At 35.3% G+C, this 24,927-nt stretch overlaps 1 protein-coding gene across 3 annotated transcripts in view; it reads right to left on the bottom strand.

The window, feature by feature from the left end:
• The window catches only part of ctrip (E3 ubiquitin-protein ligase ctrip), a 111,237-nt gene that overhangs the window by 26,175 nt on the left and 60,135 nt on the right, over nucleotides 1-24,927 (bottom strand). For all 3 annotated transcript variants that reach the window (XM_088243198.1, XM_088243200.1, XM_088243199.1), the window contains exons 3-17: nucleotides 20,193-20,350; nucleotides 17,971-18,278; nucleotides 14,144-14,248; nucleotides 11,223-11,314; nucleotides 10,457-10,549; nucleotides 8,896-9,046; nucleotides 8,204-8,295; nucleotides 6,693-6,798; nucleotides 5,943-6,110; nucleotides 4,644-4,834; nucleotides 3,801-3,989; nucleotides 2,456-2,604; nucleotides 1,342-1,477; nucleotides 772-945; nucleotides 254-431 (exon numbers count right to left, since the gene is read on the bottom strand). In XM_088243198.1, coding sequence (XP_088099324.1) covers nucleotides 254-431; nucleotides 772-945; nucleotides 1,342-1,477; nucleotides 2,456-2,604; nucleotides 3,801-3,989; nucleotides 4,644-4,834; nucleotides 5,943-6,110; nucleotides 6,693-6,798; nucleotides 8,204-8,295; nucleotides 8,896-9,046; nucleotides 10,457-10,549; nucleotides 11,223-11,314; nucleotides 14,144-14,248; nucleotides 17,971-18,278; nucleotides 20,193-20,242 — 2,182 coding nt within the window. In that variant the 5' untranslated portion in view covers nucleotides 20,243-20,350. The remainder of the gene's footprint in view (nucleotides 1-253; nucleotides 432-771; nucleotides 946-1,341; nucleotides 1,478-2,455; nucleotides 2,605-3,800; nucleotides 3,990-4,643; nucleotides 4,835-5,942; nucleotides 6,111-6,692; nucleotides 6,799-8,203; nucleotides 8,296-8,895; nucleotides 9,047-10,456; nucleotides 10,550-11,222; nucleotides 11,315-14,143; nucleotides 14,249-17,970; nucleotides 18,279-20,192; nucleotides 20,351-24,927) is intronic.

Raw genomic sequence — 24,927 nt, 5'->3', positions numbered from 1 at the left:
CCTTCCTCATTAAGGGTTTAAAAAAAAAATTGTTACCTTAATTTTTTTTCTTACATGACATCAAAATCTCATAAGAAAAATTATTCACTATCAATAAAAGAATGATGTGGATGATTAATAATTACATTTATCATGCGTAATAGTACAATTATATTACTATTACGCATTGTTAAATTTCATTTTTGGACTGTGTTATTTCAAAACCGTGTAAAAGAGGTTCCAGTGTATTGTTGAATTTGATTTATAGTCTTACCCGTGTCGTCTCTCCACTGCCACACGGCGTGCTGCTCGGGGTGGGGTGCGGCGCCCCACGGGCGCTCCAGACAGGCGTCCACGGCGAACAGCCCCGAGCTGGGCAGGTGCGGCATGAGCTCGGCGATGAGGCACGTGATTTCGTACAGCTCAGGCGGCGAGCGGGGAACCAGCTCGATCTGGGAACAGAAACAGAGCCAGTTAGGGCTGCTACTTCATTTATACTGGGTACACGTGTAATGAATATACTTACTTAAAACATTTCGACAGTGGAAAGGCAAAAGGAAGAAATCACGCCAACATAAAAGGTAAAATGGAAATCAAGTTGTGATAGAGCAGGGTGCGAACCATGAACATTTAATCCATGAGTTCACAACACTAACCATAGGACCACAACCGTTCAATAGGGATAAAAACATTACTTTTAAAATTTATATTAAAGAAAAATGTTGCCGATAGGGTTAGTCTTAGATATTGGAGGTTGGTTAAATAGGATATTCACGGGATGATAGTTCTTACTTCGTCCTGCGGGTTGTGGACCGTGGAGCCGGTGAGCAGGAACAGCAGGGTGTCGGCGATGTTCTGTTTCAGCAGCGTGACTGCCAGCTCGGGACAGCTGGAGCACATGACGCTCAGCATGCGCAGCACCGTGATGAAGGTTGCGGTGCTGACCGCCGGAGGAGACACCACCAGCTGGAAAACGCGTCAACCAAATTACCAATAAGTAAACACATGAAACGTATGTTTTGAGTATGTCTAAATGTTTGCAGACAGGCAGGATTTCACTCTCTAGGGAGTTATTAAGATCTAAATTTACCGCAACAGAGAGGGAAAACATTTTCTAAGCGGACATACTCTAAACATTCTTAATTAAACTCACTGGTATAAGAAGCATAAAAAATGTTTGCACGCATTGCCTTACTAAATAAATAATGAAGAAGTTTAGTACTACATAAAATTGGATATAAAAAGCTTTGTCACTTCTGCGCTGACTGCCTCAAATATTATTGGTAACTTCTGTGATTACAATGTTTTTGTATATTTGAATGAAACATATTTATTTTTGAATACTGCAATCAATGATCTTACCAACTGTTGTAGGTTGGTTAGAAGTTCTGTGCTGGCTATTTCCTGGAGGCGCGCCGGATCATTTTGGAAGCTGTCCACCAGGCGGGAGAACGCCAGACAAACACTTTCTACTGCCTTCTTGTCTTGCTGGGTGAGCCTGAGGTTATCCAAACAACGCGGTTAGGTAAGTCAGACTCCGGATCGGGAGGTTCAATATTTGAACCCTGCTTTACCACAACTTGTTTCCTATTTTTAACATAGCTATTTACAAATAAAATGGCCCCAAAATAAAATTATTCATGTAAACCATAAGCCAATATTTATTTAAAAAATTGCATTTTTACAATTCACGAAATACTTCGTTTTGGGGGCATTTTTTTTTTTGTTGTAATAAAGTTGCGGTAGAGCTGGTTTCAGCTTTATATTTAGTTTTTTATATTAAACTAATTGAGAGGTTAATAAATTATGCGTTATTGATTGGTATATTATAAATAATTAATTTTGTGAATATTAAACTACAATGGGCCTTACTTATAAACCTGGTATGAAGTTACGCCAAGGCATAGTGGTAAAATGATCCTTATTCTACCACCATAATAAGGCTTATATTCCCATCCGTATTCTACCACTATGCTTAGGCGTAACTTTATACTAGGTTTATAAGAAAGGCCCAAAAAGATAGGTTCAGAATTTTTTTTAAGTGAAATAATTCCTACGTTTATAATCTGTTTCGTGGCAAAAATGCATGTTTACAGTTTTTCTGGATTATTATGTAATATGTGTAATGAAGGAATGGAGACGTTTGGAAAAGGCATTTATCTAGCAGTGAAGAGAATAAGGCTGCAGAAGAAGATGTAATGTGTCATTCGTATATCGATGATGAACGCTGTAGTTCGATCCCAAACGTTGGAAAAGAGTACCAACGATACACGGCACAATAATCCAGAAATCGTTGTTCAGAAAAATATTTAACAACACAGTAAGATAATAATGTTCTTGAAAAAACAGACATTGTCTTGTCAGTAAGTTTCATCTATGGAAGAGTAAACTGATTATGTGTTTTAAAGAACTGGTTTGCTGTACGATAACATTAACTGTAGAATAATCTCGTATCTCGAAGACTAGGTTAATTTACCTGCTGGCCAGAAGAGGAAGGGATTCCTTGATGAAGAGGAACTCTTCGCTCTGCAGATTCTGGCAACAGTTGGAGGTGATGGAGAGGGCAGCTCGCTGCGCATTGATGGAGAAGAAGTCCAGAAACATGAGGCAAGCGTGCACACCGCTCTGGAAACATTACAAAGATAAATTATATGTGATTGTCAACATTTTGTAAATCTGCTGATTAAGAATATACAATTCATTTCTAAATCAACAAGATTGACACTAAAACTTCCATGTTATAACTAAACCACTTGACAGCTGACCCCAATCTTATTCCAGTAAATAATCTTTTAATAATTTTTATTTTCAGCAGAAAATAACATTTGTTAAAACTATCAAAAAAACAAATTAGTTGAAACAAGAACACATTATTATAAAATCCTAATGTGAATTATATGGGTCCAGGCGGATGAAGAATACAGTTATACAGAACCAAAACCCTAGAGGAGTGTTTTCGACTCGATGGTTACTCTCGGGTTAAAATTCTGAAAAGGAAATCAAGTGCAGATAAGTTAGTCTTGTAGTGCATTCACCTACCATGCTTGAAGACCCGGGTTCGATTCCTGGCAGGGTCGACATAAAATATTTTGTAAATGTTTTCATCATCATCATTCCCTTTCTGCACCTAATGGTGCATTGGTGCACCAAGCGCAGCGTATCTTAATCATTTTTGTTACATGAAGGTAAGATGATCAGTCTTACGCTTCAGGTGCCAGTCCAGGGACTATTATAGTGTGAAAACACCCATTGAAATAAATATTTAATATCAACCATGTCGAGAATGGAACCTGAGACCTCTTGCATGGTAAGCAAACCAGCTGACCATAACACGAGGCCGACACGAGCCGAATGTTTTTACACTGACCACGCATCCCCACCTGCTGTTGATAAAATTTGGATAGAAGTTAAACTTTGGCTTCTCTAATTTCATAATAATATACATGATGTTTCAGGGCGAAACTTAAGAAAACATTCCTAATGGTTTGTAAAAAAAACCTATCTTTTTAGATTTTTATTTAAGTATTTCAAAATAGTGTAAACCCTTAAATTATCATAATTGCATCACTTTCACTAACCTCTTCGGTAGGGGTTCGTGAAAGGGATGCAAGTTTGAGAAATTAAAGATTTACTCCATTTTTTGATTAATAAAATTACTTTTCGGATTTTTTTTTTTAAAGTTCACCATGATTGTTCCTCCGAAGTTCGTAGGTCTGGCCCCGAAACGCCGCGTATATTTTTAGTTTGATGTCATCTTCACACAGCTATAGCCTCGACGGGCACGGGATTTTAATGTTTCAAAAGGCAGAAAGGTGACTCACCGCCTGCAGGATAGGCTTGGAGTGGCGACGCGACAGCATATCCAGCGCCGTGAGGCTCTGCTCCGCCACGTCCATGCACGTGATCGCCTGCAGCTTGTCCAGGAAGGCGGGCACGGCCAGCGCCACGGTGCCCGATGTGTGCGGCAGCGCCTCCATCATGTACGTCAGCGCGCGGCACGCGTGGTTCATCTAAACAGCCCAGGTTATGCTTAACTCATACAAGATATTGATTCCTACTGGAATAATTTTCATTTAATATTAGAATCTCACTACAGTAAAATTCCCTTTGTATCTTTTTCAAGGGAGCAATGAAAAAGGCTGTAAAACTGAAGAAATGAAAAATGTATTAAAAAAAATAGATTTACATAGAAATATAAATTAATGTTCCGACTACAGGGAAATAAATATACTGACAAAAAAATGCAATTGCAAATAAAGAATTTAAACTAAGCCAAAAAACATCCGACATTTAGCAGGTACAAATAATAATTGTACTTATAAATAAAAACAAACTGTTTGTCGTACAACAAATTGATCCGATCATGTCAAAGAATACACGGAAGTCAACGGTTCGTACAAAAAACGTAAACCAATGTTTTCTTTTATTCTTGTCAGTTATGTTTTACCGTGATGAGTTCTGATGACACACCGGCCAGAACTTGTGGCGTCGCGGGCGGTGTATTATTGATGTAGATTTTCAAAATTGTGAAACTTTAAAATATAGCGATGATAATACGATACATAAAACCTTATTTTTTTGCTATGTTTAATAGTCGATTAATATTTGTATTTTAAAATACCACAGAACATGCTTAAACATCTATAACTAGATCTCGCCCTCACCATATCGAAGTTGTGCTCCATCGCGAGCAGAGTGATGAGGGCGGGCACCACCTGGCGCACGGGAAAGCCGGCCAAGGTGTCCTCGTTGCCCATGACGAGCAGTTGGCACATCTCTATCACGGCCTGCAGCTGCTGGCCCTCGTCACCCGAGGCCTGCAGCCCTGCCAGGAGCTGGGCCGCCTTGGAGGCCGCTGCGTAACAAATACACAATATATTAGAATACAAACAGCGATGAGTTCGGGTGGGCCGAGTGATAAAATAATTATTAACGAATTACAGATACTTTTATTTTGTACGAGACCTATGCACTGGCGGGGTTAAAGCTGGAACAAAAGAGAGCGGCTCACCGACGCGGGCCGATACCAATTACCCTCTATCTGCCCACCCAAACAGCTGTAGCGGTAATAAAATGGTAGTTTTTCTAAGGAAGCGTGGGTTGAGTTCACCAAAAGAGCTGAGGTAGCGGGATGACTGCGATATCCATCCAACATCCAACCTCGGGAAGAAGTTCCTGACAAACCGAGTTGTGGCGTAATGAAAATACCCTTTCTAAGAATGTGAGTGTAGCATGCTCGGTTAATGCGTTTGGACGCATCAGCTTAGTTAATAGCTTCATTTTCGGTTGACAGGTAAAACTCATCAAGTACAGATTTTTGGTAGACTCTGTGTCGCTGATTTCAATAATTTTCAACAACCTCTTGCATGAAAAATCGCTAAGTCCATTAAGCGATCTGAAGCTATGGTTCATGATTGTATAATTTCACTCACTAAAGTTTTGCAAAAGATTGTTGAAAAATATAGAACATCCATACTAATATTATAGATTCTTTTCATCCCCAAAAAAACACGAATCAATATTAAAACAGAATATCGTCGTATTTTTTGCATAGCGATAGTTGGAAAACCGGCAATTAAACAGGCTACTTCTTATCCTGAAAAAATATGGATATAAATATATATAGTTACTTCTAATTGACGCATCTAAGTTAAGTTACTTATCTATGTTACTACTAGCTAAGTTGCTAATCTAAGTTACTACTAACTAATTAATCAATTAAATCATTTCTCCCTAATACCGAGCGAGTGAAGAAAATCTGTACTTAACAAGTTTTACCTGTCAACCGACAATATAATAATAATAAATATAATCATATGAAATAAAAATAAAAAGTACATATCATGACCAATTTTCACCAGTGTGTTTTTGGTTAGTCACAAAAAGCAGCCAAAGTGCATTTATTTTTTACTGAAAGTTTAAATGATGCTGCGCCAATGCGCAATAATGCTAATGATACTCACAGGAGGTGGTGCCCATGGTGCGGTGCAGCAGGTGCTGCATGCGCGGGCCCAGCGCGCCCAGCAGGTGCGGGGGCAGGCCGCGCGCCTCCAGCAGCGCCTGCAGCCGCCCCACCTCGCTGTCGTCCGACGAGGACTCGCCCACGCCCGCCTCCGCCGAAGGCTCTTCAGCTGAAAACGGAAATCCGACTTTATACCGACCGAGTTCCATCCAATCTTGCCACCGAATTGGTCGAGGTTTAGCCCGAGACAGAGTAAATATACTTTATTTAAGGACTGTTAATATGTTTACCTATTTAAAATTTTGACATATCAAATGAATTCCAAAAACTGGGGGAATATTTGTATCAGAATGTATGAAGAAAAATGGGACGTAAACATTTCAGTGTAAAAAGTGGGAAAACGTAAAAATGAGGTTTTTCTATATTAAAATCGTTGTGTATTTGGTAACTGGTTTCGGCAATTGCAACTGAATTGAATTTCCAACTCACACATAAAAATAATACATTTTTTTTATCTAGTTTGGTAAATATAAAAAAATGGCCCTCTATTGAGTAATTTGAATGAATCTATAGCGTGTGACGACAAAATAAATTGTTTTTCTGAAAAGTTTAACTTAAATTTTAAGTCAAATTAAATTAATATAATATTGCACAGAATCACTTTTGTAAATCAACCTTCGGGTATTATATCAAGAAAATAACGCCATACAAGTTATCCGTAAGAATAATACAAGTAGATCCCGTTCGCTACCTTTGGCCTTAGGCTTGGTGGGATCCGCACTAGCACCTCCGGTCATGTTGGGGTAGGGTGGAGCGGCGCTCTGCTGTACACTGGAAGAAGTTGAAGGCACCGCACCCTACACAAACAGAGATCCGAAATAGAGATATGTGAAAAAAAAAATACATTACTTTAATCATCAAAAACACTAATATTCGCCGGTACATCTCTTCCTTAAGCCATCTCTCCTTCCCTCTATTTATCCCCTTTTCCCTTTCTTTCCTTGAGCCTCTTCCTGCCTAAGTTGATTTTCATTCACCTTACATTATTGATTGAATCGGCATTAACTTTGTAGAATGACATAAATAAAATATATAATGAATATAATAACTTTGTTATTAGACCACGCGAGTTTATTTTGAAGCGCTGCTAGATTCGGAAGACTCTGTACCTTCCATCTACAATAAACTCGAGTGGTCTAAAAACAATTTTTTTATTAATTACATATTTATATTTTCATTCGCCTTGCCGACATGTCCACCTTCAAGTATTTGTTCAATTTGGTCATGCCATGTTTTCTTGGTCTTCTTTGTTTTCTGCATCCATCAACATTAACACCATAAATCTTTTTAGTTGTTCTTTCACCGTCCGTTTTCTCCGCATGACATAACCATCTTAGTGATGTTTCATCAATAGGGAATATCACATAGTATGAATACCGATAAAAATATGTGAAATGGATTAAGAAAAATTAATTGTTTTTTCAAAATCAATATGGATATTGTGGAGATATGTTTTCATACATAACTTTTAAAATAAAAAGGTTTAAAAAGAGGTCTCTACAAAAAAGCGACATGTTTGGCCTTGACAATCGTGACGATATTCTATTTTAATTTTAACGGTCACAAACAAAGATCAAAATTTAAACGAATCATGACGTATTAGGGGCATATTGTAAAAAAAAAATCCTGATATTTCCCTATTATACCTGTCTCAGATTTGCACTCTCATCTTATTTCATAATTAGTCACCCTGTCATACATTGATTTATCACACATTCGTCTAAGAGATTGCATTCCAACCACATCCACTCTACTTTCATCCTTCATCTGCCAATTCAATGTTTCACATCTATACATAAGTGTTTGAATTAAAACTCCACTGTGCACTGCCATTCTAGCTTCGATTGACATATTTGGTTGCCAGCATTCACTCCCTTTTCTACTGCTCCATCTCTTGCTATAAACATGCTACCCAGATACACAGATTCTACTTATTGGAGACATTGGTTGTTTACATCCATTATGCACTCAGTAATACCACTTCCCCTACCAAATACCATAACTTTGGACTTACTTTTGTTCATCACAAATTGGCTCTCTAGACATACTATTTGTTGCAAATCCATCATGACAGCTAACAGTAAAATTTTCCATTTTCGCTCCAAAACCTGTGCATTTATCTCTTTTAAACAGTTGTTCATGTATAGATTTAACAACCACGGTGACATGTTCAGGTATATAATACAGATTGGATTGACTCACCAGCTGGGTGGAGGCGGCGGGGGCCGCGGGGCCCCGGCGCCCCCCGCCGCTGCTGCCCCCGCTGCTCGCACACGAACCCAGGCTGCCCTTGCCTGTAACACAAAAACACAATACAATGGTTGGAAAAATGCTTCTAAATCCGTTGCCTTAATTTAAATTCAATATATGTCACTAAATGATAACTTTGAGACAATACACTTCACAAATTAGTCATTTTGTATGAAACTATACTGGGTTTTATTTTATGAAATATTTAATTTTTAATGTACTCATTTATTCAACTAGGTAAAACGGTCACTGGTTAAAATTATAAATAAAAGTGGAATAAAACTAAATACATATTTTTATTATTATAGTTAAAATGCAGTTCTACCAAGAAATGTCAGTATCCAAACTAATGTAAACTACTATACTATTGACCACCAACTAACTTACGGTGTTTTCCCAGGAATATCCATCTTCTTTGAAAAACATGTTTTCTTTTCTTTTCTCTCAACAATTTTTTCGTTCAAATGTCAGAAAGATGCTATTTTGCAGGGTGAAAAATATTTAATCATAATCTCAAATACAGAAGAAAAAAAATCACAAGGCGACGACATGTAAATGGCATCAAAGTGGCGTGTACATAAATGAATAAATAAATAAATAATGAATAGGGAGACAATAGCCAGGTACAGAAGTACCAGTCGTACCTCTCTTGTCCCGCCGGGTGCTGGGGGTGGCCGAGGGCTGGGGCATGTCCGCCCCGGAGGCGCGCGTGCTCCGCCGCAGCCCCTCCCTCTCCCTTTCGCCCTCGCGCTCCCGCTCGCTCTCGCCTCGAGTGCGCGCGCCGCTGCGCGTGTTCTGCAAGCAAAATCATTATTTTGTATTATAATTCCAATAAGAGTATTTTTAATTGTTGGGTTGAAATCATATTTAGTCTAGTAACAATATTTGTTTTAGAATATGCATTAGGAACGAAAGATACAAATAAACTCTAAATTACGGGATTTCGCAACACATGGATATTTTAGGTATATATTTTTTTTTAATTCAAATAATCCTGTTATTATCTTAAGAATGATTTTTCAAAGCGGCACAAGTCAAAAAAGATAGTTTAGGGAAAAACATTTATTTGTGTTAATCCATTTTTATCTGATCATGTATTTTTTTAATGCGACATGTCAAAATGATTTTAGACTCGAGTCATGCAATCAGATCACTTAAATACACTTTGGAAATTGGCCATGATGAACATTCTTATTAAAATAAGGATTTTCGAGGGCATTTTGAGGAAAAATGTTACATTTTAAAACCTTGTGGTATCAAATTTAAAGACAGTTCGTGAACAGATTTTCTTGCTGGTTATGGAGCTTTTAATTGTGATTACAATGGCATTCTTACTTTGAAATTAATAAATTTGACTCGGGACTCTTTAAAAATCACTCTTCATTTAGTTACAGTAGCCAGCATTAAACAAAGGACATTGGGCTTTAGAAAGAGACTGCCAGCCTAATTGGCTTTGTACAGTGTCGCATTTGTCGTTCACACAGATATCGGAATTGAGACGACGCTCTACAAAGTCGGCAGTCTCTTTCTTAGGCCCGTTGTACTTGATTTACTGCCGGGTTCTGTACTTGACTCTTATAGTCAGGAGCGGATCAAACAGGACCTAGAGCCCTGTCACTTACCGAAAAGGGACAGGAATATACACATTTGTAAATCAATAAGAGCATGTTATTCATTAATCTAGTGTCTGGTTCATTGTGCCAACTGAACCAATGGTAGGTCCGGCCCTGCTTTTAATACCAGTTTATTTTACAAAGTGCAAGAAAACCCAAACTATTTTTTCAATTTAAAAAAAAATCATTTAATTATTTTTCATATAATTATTTTAAACCAGGTTGAGGTCCCGTGGCAGTATTGCGGACTCACGCACCAAAGGTCCGAGGCTCAAATCGCACTGTACCACGACTCGATTTCCATTTTTGCAGCACAAGTTTTTTATGACTTTTGGGAAACGGTCTGAAAATTTAAATATTTAAGTAAAAAATAATATCTTTTTCTTAAAAACAATAAATTAATGCCTCTTGAATTTGATTAGAAAAATATCACTTAACTAGACATTACCATGAAATTCTCAAAGTTCCAAAAAAATTCACCATCAAAAGGTGAAATTCTACAAATGATTTCTCTTCCTTGGATACGCCTGTTATATATAGGCGATAATGCATGTTGGCAAGTAATTAAAACAAATTGAAGAGATGCCCTCACCTGTCTCTTGGGCGGAGGCGGAGAGGCGTTGGTCTGAACAGCGCCTCCGCTTCTGCGTCCCAACCGAGCACCCAGATTATTGGACAGCTGGGCCTGTAACGAATGACAGGGGGATCAGTGAGACTCCATACGCCAGATACAGGGGGCGGGGGATAAATAAAGGAGGCAAGAAAAGGTAGGCAAAATATTAAATGAAAGCGAAAGGATGCAACACATTTAAAAAAAGAGGAGGGAGACATAATATTCGATGATATAAAGCGGAGGCAAGAAAAGAAAGGCAAGAGACGGGAGATGATAGCAGGTGACAAGAGAAGGGGCGAGAAAGAAAGGCAAGGGAAGGCAAACTAAGAGAGACAAAAAATGGGAAGCAAGAGAAAGGAGATTAAAAAAATGGGAACAAGAAACATTAAGATATTGGGTTTCTGGAATAAATTGGTAACTAAAATTTTACTAGTTGCGAGATATTGCACTTTTAAAGTTAAAAGCTAATCCCAAATCAACAATTCAAATAAAACGATACAAAAAAGAATCAACAATACAAAAAAGAATATTCTATAAGTTGAATATTATAGAATATTCTTTTTTGTATTTATAAAACATGAAATATTTTTGTTTACTTTTTAAACAAAGATTATTTAACGCCATTTGTGAAGACATCTCATTTTTCGAAAATTTGTACGTACCAACTTGTTCCAGAAACCAAGATACAGGAGGCCAAAGGTGGGAGGCACAAGAGGGGAGGCAAGAAACAAAAGGATATATCTACCTTGTTGGCCTTGGTCGGTGATCTGTTGTCTGTTGCGCTGGACGATGCAGAAACAGAGATTCTGGAACTATGTCTAAGCGTCGGTTTAGGTTCTGGGAAAAAAAACATTAAAAAAACAATGAGAAATGTTTTCAAAAATATTCATTTGAAGCACTTTTGTTTCCAATTTTTAAAAAAGGGGTAAAAATTCACAGAATGAAGAGGATGATAATATTTTTCCTATTCAATATATGTAACACGTGTATATTTATCTGTTTACACCCTCTAAATTTTTTTTTATCTTTGTCTCAGAAATACGTTGAAAACCATACACATAAATCTGTGCAGTGCTGGCGCATGCCCAGATAGTAAGTTTGTAACCTCGCTTTGAACACGTGTACCGACAGAATATTTTTAATAATTTCTATGATCGAGTTATGTACAATACACTATACTACATTTATCATATGTTGCTGACGACACTAAGATTCTCAAACAGATTAACAACCCTTCCGATTGTTCACTATTACAATCTGATTTACTGTCTTTTAGCACCTGGTGCTTATCCAATAATCTACATATCAACTTAAGTAAGTGCAAAGTTATAAGATTTTCTCGTCTGGAAAATCCAATCATATACGACTACTCACTGAACGATGAAATATTATCATCTATTTCTAGTATACGAGATTTAGTTATTATACTTGACACTAAACTTTCTTTTACAATTCATATTGAACATGTTATCAATACATCCTTAAAACTCACTTCACAACTGACAGCCGACTTCAAAAATAGCAATACCCTTAAAACTCTTTTCTCTTCCCTAGTTCGCCCGCACCTAGAGCCTAGGGTATTCCTCTGTTATCTGGTCTCCATATTATCATGTTCACATCAAAAATATTGAATCAGTTTGAAATCGATTTTTAAGAAAGATAGGCTGGAGGTCGGGCTTATCCGGAGACCAATATTCGTATAATGAGTTGGAAACTAGCTTAAATATATCTTTTCATCAAGACTGTCGAAGTAAATCTGACTTTCTAGTCTTGTTTAAAATTCTCAACTCACTCTTTGATGCGCTACCTATGCTACGTTATGATGAACTACCGAGCTCAATAAAATTAAATATCCCAACTAGAAACCTCAGACAAAACTTATTATTCCATACCGATAACCATAGAACTAACTACGGTTTTCATTCCCCTATGCCCAGAATTCTTAGGTCTGCCAACAAACATACCAGTCTTGATTTCTTTGATAACAAGTTGTCACTAAATCAAATTCAATTATAAAAACACCTCTCTCCCGCTTCCACTTCCACCAAGTCTACTAAATACCATTGTGTCTTTCTATTTTCCTTTTTCATAATTTTCTATGTATAAATTGTCCTTAAAAATGCCCATTGGGCGTATATATAAATAAATAAAATAAAGTAAAATAAAAATGTATTAAAATATTATTAAACCTAATGCACCATTCGATGAAATTAAATTTACTGCCAACATTTTTGGTCAGGAGCTGACTGTGCCAGGTATTATTATGGATAACTTAAATAATGCATTTTTGTAATGCACTCAACTGCACCTACCCTAATATAAACACGTTCACAATGGATGCACTTGCAAGACTGACTAATTCTTAAAATGGTTAGTGTGCAAATGTATTTTTATACAATGTGTCATCAGATTTCAGCTTAAATTTATGTAAACATTAGACTAAAGGGTTGGTCACTGAATGGCTGAAATTACTCTTATCTGCAATACGTATTTTCAAAACGACCAGTTTCAAATGACATTCTGTTTGTTCAATGGATGTTTCTGTTGGAAAGCATCATATTACAAGCGGTAGCTAAAGAGATCATAAACAGTCAATTTTCTCAGAAGAAATTTGAAACGCCGTAAGGAAAAAAGTACTTATTATTTAAGAGGGAAAAAATAAATTATATTTCTTTTTAAAATTATTTTTGTCCGTGTCTTGTTTGATAAAAATACAGTTCTGTGCGAAATAGTACAAAAATTCTGGACTTATGTTTTCAACTTAATGGCAACTTTTGGATAAATAATAACAATAAATATTGATTTATTCTGAACCTGGTGAGTGCGAGCCTCTAGGGTTCATATCAAAGAAAATACATTGCGTTTTAACAAAAACATCAAATAACAATACAAATAATCAAATGAAAATAGGATGACTGGCACTAAATCGATCGTTCTGTGAATATTCGATAAAGACAGAATATAATTTTCAAATAATCGAGTTTCTTGTAGAAGTATGATGTGAAAGTCTATACATATTTTTTTTAATCAGCTGCAAACTTATTTTAAGAGCTTTAAATTTTAAAAAAACCATCTTATTTCTTTTGTTTAAAAAAAAATCTAGATGCTTTTTTAAAAAATCCTGAAAAAGAATATAGAGTGGAAATAAGTCCGGCTCGTATTGTAGTGGTTAGCATATTCTCCTATCACGCTTGAGGTCCCGGGTTTGACATCCGGCAAGTTCGACATTAAATATTTATTTATAAATAAGGTGGTTTTACAATTAATTCTCCGATTGAAATAGGGAAATTTTAAACAAATATCGACAAAAAAAAAAAAATTTATAATCCAGGTCAACATGAACATTTTTTGAAACTTTTTTTTCATAGGATCCACTCATATGGACACATAAGTTTTCTATATTTTTTTTTTTAATATTTCACTTCCGATCGGACTGTAGTTGATGGTTCATAGCGAAGATGTGGAAAATTGTATTGTGACTATTCACCGCAGATTATGTTTTATAGGGACGCAATATCTCCTCCTACCACATATAATTACTTCAGTTTCACGTTGGCTATAGTCGAAAATTGATTCAAATTAGTTCAAAAATTGAAGCATATTTCTGTTTCGTTTATTCTATACACCTTTATACAGTGGCCGGTGGGATGAGGCAAGAGGACCAACCTTGAACCTGTCTGGATGTAGAGGAAGGGTTGCTGACTGTAGAACTAACTTCCACCTGCAGCGAGTTGCCGCTGTACAGGGAACCCTCGCTGGCTGTAGAGCTCACTGGAAACAGAACACTTGAACGTTAACAAAATATCCCGGTGCAAAGATAGACAACTGAGGTGTTGGCTTCCCTTAATACAATATCGTCATTCTTTTAAATATATTTATTTTTACCCTGTGCTCGATTAGGACATAACAAATGCAAAAAATAATCTAATTCAAAATAGTTTAAAGTATGTAACTTAATTTTGATTAAAGCAATGCATCATATATATATAATTGTAAGTGAAAATCCTTGATGGAAGTTTATTGTAATTTATTATAAAAATAAAGACGAGGGATATTTTAATCCACAAATTTGGAATGTCCAGTGACTGGTTTCACCGCTTTCGCGACATCTTCAAGACTGGTATCTTTATTAACTCTTAAAAGACTGTGCTGAATAATCCCTTTGCAGCCGGTGGTGTAACACAATGTGACCACAAGCATAAGTCGAGATATTTTGAAATGTAAGCTAAAATACCAAATTATCTACAATGGTATGTGTTAAAAATGATCTTTATTCAAAGATGTTACATAAAAAATATAAAATTAAAGCATATTTATGCAAAATAAAGTTAGTAATTGTGTTCATTCCTTTTAAAATCTCGCCAGCAAGCGCTGCCGCCCGCGTCTGGTTGTCGACTGAATTCCGAATTACACTTACGACTGAATTTAGCGGAAATAGATCAACCGGGAGACTAGAAAGTATGCTATGCTAATACAACTCTTATTTGAATGCAAAAAAGAATATCAAATTTTTATTGCAAATAAATACTAGATTTTATTAGAATAAATAAAAACGCTGTTAAAACATATTCTTAGAATAATATTGAAATAAAACCTAAAAAAATAGCAAAAAAAACTTGTAAGAAATAAAATAATAGTACGTAATACGTGATATAATCAAATCATAATTAAACATACACAAAAATGACAACGTAAACACGTTTTTTAAAACTAGTTACGAATAAATTTTTTGAACACTTTAAATGAAATAATTTTCACACTTCCTTGGGTACACTTCCACTTATTTGTTTGACCAATTAGCGCTTTCATCCTCTAATGGACATCTTCAGACTGGCGAATATTATACAATGTAAGGATGATTTATAGAAATCAAAATATTATCTTAAGTGTGGAAATGAGTGGAAGTGTACCAAGTATTTTTGATTAATAACTTATATGTAAATGTATGTAAATATTACATCATTACAATGAAATTCCATCAAGAATTGTCAAAAAATAGTTTAAATCAGATAAATTGTGAATAAATTGTAGAAACATTTCGGGAACACGGTGTGTTAAATACAGCGTCAGCTCAGTATACTACAAAAAACTTCACGCGACTGATGTGTTCTCTGTCCCACAAGTGGTATAATTCTGTATCGTGCTCTTTCGGTATTGTTTTCTCGGTCACTCAAGCTCCGCCCCTAACGAATAGTGTCCTTGTCGGTCTTCTGATATGCTATATTCTCGTGCTCTTTCTTATAAAATTTAATAAACCACTTATAATACTGGCATCTCTTTCGTTTGTTTTAATTTATTTTACAAAATGAAGAAATTGTTTTTTATAGAAAAAGCCCGTGCATTTTTTATAAAAATGTTTCCTTATTTTGGTGTAAAAAAGTCCATATAAGGATTACAAAAAATATGAGTTGGTTATTTAAAAAAATAAGAGAGTTATTAAATGTTTTTTACCCGAGGTAGACATCCGTTACCGCATAGCCACACATGAGTTAAGAAATTCAATGTATTTATACAAAATAGAGGTAAGGATAGAGAATTCAAAATTATACGAAAGTAAATTGAATTAAGTTAAAAATTAAATAACTCAAGAGATAAATAATAAAAAAATAAAAAAAGTATTCAATTGGTAGTCAGATAGCAAAAGGGACCTTCTGTATTTTTTTCTGTTTTTTAGTTTTCAAAAGTTAATATTTCAGTAAAAACACATGGAAAAAAAAACATCTTTAAGAATGGTAATTTATTATTGAAAAGACCCACTCAAATATTTTACTGACTGGCGAAATATAGTATTATGTCTGTACTTTATTTTTGGTGCATTTAAATACTGCATTTATTTTTTCAACTATTTATTTATATATTTTATATTTCTATATCGTGGTTTAGTGGTCAGTGCATTTGCCCGCCATGCATTGAAATAAAATATATATTTTAAAACGTGTTTTTACACATCCTTCATGGAAAAAAAAAAATAGTATTCATACTCTAGAATTGATTGAAAGCGTCTGTCCCTTATACTTGCGGACAAGAATTTGAACCTTATTTAAGTGGTATCAGGTCATATTCGTATGATGAAATTAAATATTTAAACGGCATATAATAATAATTATCTCTCTATATTTGTATTAATATTTACAGATTACATGGATTCTATAGTAATTATTTATTAAAAAAGGCCAAAAATATTTTAAATAAATCAAATGTCAATATACAGATGGAAATATTACGTAGTGTACAAAATTATCATATTCCTAATTCCCATAATAAATTATTTTTTTAATGTCATACAATTTCACATGAGTTAAATCTATTCTCTTTTGTTAATAAAAATTAGGGGATAATCAATATATTGTTTAATGATAATTACCCAGACAAAAGATGTTACAACCGAAGAATATGATTTTCCAAAACACGTGTTCAACAATTGCGAAACAAAAATTTCGCCACGACATTTTAACACTACTTATTTAAATATCGCCATTGTTATTGCAGGAATAACACTTCTAGTCTGGGTATAATAAGAGACTGGGGTCAGTTTTAAAAATATATTCTTGGTTGTTTGTTATAAGCCAGCAATCTGATAACACTGAATTTCCTTTAGTCGATTTAGTAGATAGCCTGAGACTATTGTCAACGTTATGTGTTCAATGTCCAAGCCAATAACACGCATAATAAATGGGATACTAGATTACAGTACTCGGTGCTTATCGCTAAACAAATAATTTGAAATGTATTGTGTAAAAATAAATAAAACTTAACTCTGTAATCACACAACATTGAAAATGAATAAAACAACATTTTACCAAAAATCATTGTATCAATCTAACCCTCGGTTTAGTTTAACTTTCTTTTATATAGAAACAGGCACGTTTGCTTAGCAGATATCTTTAAAAACTATTCACAATGAGAAAGTTAAAAAACATATTTGAATACTTCGTTCTACAAACAAAAATGTTAAAAAACAAAAGGTAGGACATACTCATTTAATGATGTAATAACTTATATTTACATATAAGATATAAGTTTTTAATATAAAAATACTTGGTACACTCCCTTGTTATTTGTTTGACCAATTAGTGCTTTCACCCTCTAATGGGCATCTTCAGACTGGTGAATATTATCCTTACCACTGTATAATATGTATGTACCAAGTATTTTTAAATTAATAACTTATATCCTCATATGTAAATATAAGTTATTACATCATTACAATGGAATTCCATCAAGAATTGACAGTAAATAATTTGAATCAAATACTCATTTCATCCATTTGATGGACAAACTATTTTTTGTATTTAATAAGTTTGTCTTCTGACCATTGGATATATATGAAGCGAGTGTAGTCACATGCAAAAAAAAGAAATCCATCAATTAACCACTCTTTACCCCCGCGAGAAGATTCGGAATAGCACCTGAAGAGTAAGCCTTCGTGTAACAGGTGATCAAACAACGCTGGATTCAGTTCACCACTGTAAGTAAGTAAGTAAGGTAAGTACCGGAGGCGTCACGGAGGTCCTTGCGGCTGCGCAGCGGGTAGGTGCGGCGGCGCGCGGGCTGCGGGCGGCGCTTGCGCGGCGGGCTGGCGCTGGCGCCTGGGGCGCGGGGGCCGCGGCGCTTGCGGCCGCGCGGCGAGTACAGCGAGTGGTCCGAGTCGGGCGGCTCGGACGCGGTGCTGAGCGGCGAGCGCGCGTAGTCGCGCTCCTCCAGCGGCAGCAGCGAGCCGCCGGGCCGCGCGGTGCGCGAGCGCGTGCGGTGCGCGGGCGGCGGCGACGCGGCCCACCGGCGCCCGCCCTCACGCTTGTGTCTGGAAAATGACCTTTCATATATATATCCATTTTACTAATTCATTATCGTCTACATGAGAAGCTGAGAGCCTGAGGAATTTGAACGAAATTTCAACACCGTTTGGCAAAATAGTTTTTGAACATGTTACGATTTTTAACATAAATAATGTAATCTGACAACTCAAACAAATTTGGCAGTTACGTATCTCTGGCATAATTTTTTAGTGAAACATTAATTTTAACTACAATTTTTTTTTTTTTTAGTCTATTTAGTTTTCAGCTTAAATATTGGCGCTTGAGTGCGTTTTATAACTTTCGCGTGTCGCTTAAGCTCCTATAACTCTCAACACTTCATTTAAGGTTACATGCCTATATTACAATAGAAAAATTAAAAGCAAAAACGCAACTGTCCATAATCACCTTTTTTGGGAAAACTAACAAAATCAGTAGCGAGAAGACAATTAATTTAAAGTTCAACGTGAAATAATAAAAGAAATAGTCTTTTCACTACTTCCTAAAAACGGTATTCATCAGTGGTGTTTTTGTGCTCCAAAAATACTTGATTTATTAGCTCCATGCACAGCATAATATTGATAAAATAAAATAGGATAAAATTCATTAGTTAAGTATACCTTGATAAAGGAAGCTTGTGTAGCTTTGTAATCGGTCAGTAGAAAAAAAATGGTTAAAAACAAAGTTGTTTTTATATTTTTTTATAAACAAAGTTGCTTGCATAAATTTAATTGACCAAGAGCCAAATGCACCGAAACAAATGAATTAAAAAGTTTAAAACTATTAATCAAATCTTCAACCCTTTATAGGACACCTAGAACAAAGTGGAACACGAATATACCACCAGAATCTAACGAGTCTTAACAGAGTCTTAACAGAAGAGTATCGTAATAACGTACACCTGGTGGACCAGTCTTCCACGCAGCTTTTTCAAATGCAAGAGGTTTTTTTTTTGTGACCAACCGAAACACGATTTTCAACTGAAACTTCTAGTTTTAGTTTAGGCTGAAACCAAAACTGAAACATACTTAAATATGTTAAAATTCACTTTAAAACACCCAAAATGAAGTGTGTTTCTTGTTAAATCTTGGGAGTTCATTAAAATATTTTCAGTTGTTTTTGTCTTATTATGTTACACATATAACTTGTGTTGAACAGTTCTTCAATGTACGCTATGGGAACTCCAGCTTATTAAGTTATTACCTATAAAGGAATTACAAAATCTAAATATGAAAAACTATAGTCTCACAAAATCAATCTAGATTTTATTTTTATGTTACACAATGACAATACAATAACTAATTAACTGAATGGACAACAATCAAATAACTTGAATTGTGCTAATTTTCCACCCGAGTACAGCCAAACTCAATTCGACATAAATTATTATGATAAAAATTTGTTATTGAGTGTTACACAATTTTATTATTTTTCAAGAACACTATTACTGTTTCGGGAGAGCACTCCCACCGACGGGTGATATAAAATAATATGAGTTTTATATCACTCGTCGATGGAAGGAGCGCTCTCCCGAAACTGTAGTAGTGTAATTGTATATGAATAAAATTATGTAACACTAATAACAAAGATTTATTTTCATAATAATTTATTATGAAGTGAATGCCGATTCAATTAATAATACAATTCAACATATCCAGACCGCAGGTTTCGGCTGAGCCGAAGGTGCGGCCAATTTTTAAGCGAACCTCGTTTTATTGACTGAAACTGGCCAAAATTGAAACTGAAATTTCAGTCGGTCAGTATTTATTATGTTAAACAATAATGTATTTTATTAGGTTTGCAAGAAATAAAATCAACACAAAATATGTGTTATAAAGCGTTAAAAAACATGTGTACTCGACACGCGCACTATTTACACAGCTGTCGTTGTCACGAGTGTCCGGCGATAATAAGGTCGGTACCTGGCGGACTCCCTCGCTGCGAGGCGCGGCGCGGCGTCCTGTTCGGCCATAGGCGGCGCGGCGCGCGGTGGCCGGGGCTGGCCGGGCGGCAGCCGCTCCGCACACCATGCCACGCGGGCAGGCACGCTTCTCACGCCGCTCTCCCGAGCTTCTGCCGACTGCAACACAACAGGAAAGAATTAGAAACCGGTACCTCTTCGACCGCAGCGGACCGAGCGGTACGATTACAGTGATGCATTTACAGCCAATACACCCACAAGAATTAACATTTTATTATAATGATCTCACTAGGAATCTAACCCGGCACCCACCCCACCACTGGGGCTGCCGTAATCAACCTGAAAACCATTATTTACTTTCCGCGCCTAGTCGTGCGTAGGGCACTGCATTGGTACACCAACCGCGGAGAATCTTGATCATTTTTGTTAAATGAAGGTAAGGTGATCAGTCTTACGCTTCAGGTTCCAGTTCTGGGATTATGAAATATTCTTGTGCAAAAAACCTTTTTTATTAAAAATAAATATTTGCATTTTTATGATTTACCCAAATGCCTTAATTTTGAGGGTCATTTTTAACAAACAGAAAGTATCTCCCTATTAGATAATGTGAATCAAATTGATATAGAGTGGGGTTCGAACCTCAGACCTCTGACCCATGAGTCTGCGACACTAGCCACGGAACCACAACCCTTATAAATAAATATTTCATGTTAACCGAGTTGGGAATTGAACCCCAGACTTAACGCATGGTAGGCCAACACACTGAACATTTTACTACGTGGCGGACATCATTAATAGTAACAATGCATAATTTAGTTTAAATAAACATTATTTGAATGTTTTTTTGCGTTACGGAAACTATCATAAACAAATTATCAAAAATTCTATTTTGGCGTTTTCTGTTAGGACATTAAGTATGTGTGTAAAACTTGTATATTGGTACAGTCTTTGATTCTTTTTAAAAATATGCATTGAAAAAAAACTTCACTACAATTTGCTACTGAAAAAAAACTAGAGATGAAACGGATATTCGGTAATTATCCGGTATCCGGCCTAATTTTATTATCCGGCCAGATATCGGATAGTAGCATTTGAATGCGAAAATTTTATGATCTCAATGCCACTAAATTGATTTATTGATATCGCCCGTGTTTGAGGAAAAGGAAATAACCCTCATTATTTGAAAAACAGATATTTTTCCATAAAACTGTTCGCCAGTGTTCGGTATACACCCTAGAAAAAGAATTTAACCCGCAAATAATTAATGTTTATCAAAAATTATGTTTTTATTAAAAATATATCTTTTTAAAAAAAAAAGCGCAAGGGGTGAAACTACTTTATTAAAATGAGGTCATATTATCAGCACTATGATTTTTTTTAATAAAGTTTTGTATTTCTGAAATAACTCCGCTTGTGACGACAGACGATCTCTTCCGCTTATTCTCGATCAGTTCTGCCCATTGGTCCATTGACGACAAACAAACAAACATGAAAGTTAGGGGAGTTTTTATTATTTTATTAGGGATGTTTTTAGACATCGAGCCGGATATTTAGTATCTGGCTGAACCACTATCCGTTTCATCACTAGTAATAACTGTTTTTACTCTCCCCTGAACAAAGGTAAATTTGGGAGTTAGGAATTGTATAAGTTAGGCCGACAATATTTTGCATTGATTAATATATTAATATAATAGTTTTCACCTAATTTCATTTTTACTTTTGCACCTACATAGTATAGTATGGCATAGATTATGGGTAATGTTTACATTATATTTCTTTCTTGCTGAAGTCACTGCCTTATCAATAAACTAACAGTGTATGCACTTAATTAAGATGCATTAACATAATTAAAAGTACATATATGATTAGTATTTACGTTTACAGAGCGTAAAGTTAGTATTAAAGCCATGAAAAAATGTATAGTATTTATGCATTTACTAAATATTTATATGAAGGTAAATTTAATTCTTTTGATAATTACGATAAATATGTAACTGCATAAATTGTCAAAATTTCAGAGAGTTTTTAATTAATTTTGATTGGGCATACTATTAAAATGTACAAGATAAAAATAAAAAAAATGTTTATGTAAGCATGCTTAAGCAAAGTGTAAATAACAAAAGCAGAATTAAATAGAACAGTGTAAACAAGTATGTGTGCATTGTATGTAATATATAGGTTGAAATATTATTTTTTATATTAAAGATAAATGTTAAAGTCCGTGCTATGAACATATATAAAAAAATAAATCTTTAAAATAAATACATAATTTACATGGTAAAATGTATAAACCTACATAGAATTAGACATTTGACAGAAACTATATGAATTATCGTAAATAGTAATAATGTCAACATTCCGGGACAACATTTAAAAGACAATGTATTGAGTGTGTCCAAATGGTTGGTAGACAAGCAGGATTTCACTCCCTAGAGAGTAATCTAGATCTAAATTTATTGCAACTGAGAGGGAAAATATTTTTGAGAAGAGAATAATATCAGAGACATCAGACGCTTCTATATTTACATAAAAATCACATATGAAATATCACTTCCTGAATATTTAAGTATTTCCTTTCTCCACCCTCTTTCCTTCCCTCTTTACCACCGCCTCCCTTCATAGTATAGTGTAGATATTGAGTCCATCTTTATTTCTTAAATATGTTCATAAATATTTTGTTTAAAAATAAAAATAATATAAAATACCAACAACATGTTCATAATATACCACTGATTTTCTCAAATTGAACGGTGTGGGTAGTTAGGAAGAAATCGCCTAAAGGCAAGCATATCTATGTAAACTGTATATGTATACAGGGTGTTCATTAAACCCTGCCACATCCAAAACCACGATGATCAGTATGAGCAAGAAGACATATTGGCAAATGAAAATAAATTTTTAGAACAACTAAAATTTAAAAAAATATAATATCAGAAAAAGCAAATGGTTTCTGACTTCTGCAAGGGAGAAACAAGGAGGGGGGAGGGGAAGTCTGATATGCCAAAAATGCGCGGCCGCGCTTCTCCTCTGCAGAAGTAAGCAACCATTTGTTTTGTTTAATACTTTGTATCCTGGAGCCGTGTAAACACGTGGTTATATAACCATGCGTTGTGTCCCGGTCCCGTGTTTTCACGTGGTTTACCAGCTGTTTAAAAAAGTGCATTTTATTGACATCTAGTGACTTTTATTAGTACTTTTTCGCTGCTGGTAAACCATGCTTAACGCGTGGTTATTATAATCACGTGTTTACACGGCTCCGAGATACAAGGCACAAAAAAGGAGTGAGACCTGTATGTGTGCGAACATTGCAATGTGGCTCTGTATAAAGGTCAATGTTGGCAAACTATAATACAAAAATGATTTATTAAATTATTTCAAATTAATATGAGAAGTTTCAATTGATTCAACCCAGTATTTTCATAATTATGACACTTTAAGAAATCCTTCACAAAGCATGAAATTTCACAAAAATGTGCCGGGCACAGGGTAAATTCTATGTGTGTATTCGGCCGGTGCTCTAAGTGTTATTATTTTTATTTTTTTATTTTCTTTATTCTAAATATTTTTTTAAATATGCTAATATGTCTTCTTGCCCATACTGATCATTGTGGTTTCGGATGTGACAGGGTTTAAAGAACACCCTGTATAAAGTGTTTAAATAAATAAATAAATATGGAAGTCTTCAAAACCTCTCTAACTATGTATCATAATGTGTATTGGTGACTTATTCGTCTTTGTTTACTATTGTTTTTATGGACTATAATATGTTAGACCTTAATAATCTGTTGTGCTTTTTTTCTTAAAATATGTTTTAGTAATGACCTAATAATAGAATATAATATGTACATTGTAATTGGCAGTAGCGCTGTATTGTACATTTAAATAGATAAAGAAATAAACTCACTACTAGAAAATGGGAATCAGGTCGGGATAGAGTGGGGTTCAAATCTCAGACCTTTGATCTGTCGGTCCGCAAAATTAGCCACGGTATCACAACCCGATTCTCTAAAATCCAAATACTCTCATATTTTCAATACTAAATTTGGTATTTTGAGACATTTTACAATCAGTTTGTTATCAAATCGTTCTTTGCAATGGCTACTCTTAGGTAAAAAGGAAATTGTGTAGAGATAAGTCTAACTCGTTCTGTGGTGGTTGGCGTGTTTGCCTACCATTTTTTTTATATTGAGTTCAATTCCAGGCAGGGTGAACATGAAATATTGGTTTTAAAGGTGGTTCTACACTATAATATTTTAATATTCCTAAACGGACAAGTGAAGCGTAAGACTGAACTTCTTACCTTCCACGTAACGAAATCGATCTAGACACACTGTAATATTGAATCACTTCTAGTTTATACAACGCGTGGTTGTGGACCCTTTCCAATGTTTAAGTCAATTAATACCTATTTGTAAGTTACGTTACTTCTGCGCTGACCGCCCGGTACAATGTTTTATTTCTATCACACCTTGAGTGGAAAACTGAAATATGTGCAAATTTCTCATTTTTAACATCACATTTATCACAAGCTTTAAAATAATAAAGGAAAATAAATTTTAATTAAAACAGCACACAAAAAAAAATATATATTTTTTTTAAAAACCCGGTTTTTCAAGCAAAGCGAAATCTTCGAACCCCCCCATATCTCTAAACCAACGTTTCCTAACCTTTTTCAGCCACGGACCCCTAGGAAATCAAGCACAATTTTCAAGGACCCCTTAGTAAAAAGAGTCACG

Source organism: Micrasema longulum, unplaced genomic scaffold (genome assembly GCF_059751315.1).
Source record: "Micrasema longulum isolate JH-2025_06_02 unplaced genomic scaffold, ASM5975131v1 h1tg000194l, whole genome shotgun sequence".
Lineage (NCBI taxonomy): Eukaryota > Metazoa > Arthropoda > Insecta > Trichoptera > Brachycentridae > Micrasema > Micrasema longulum.
This window is presented reverse-complemented; position numbering and strand designations above follow the sequence as displayed.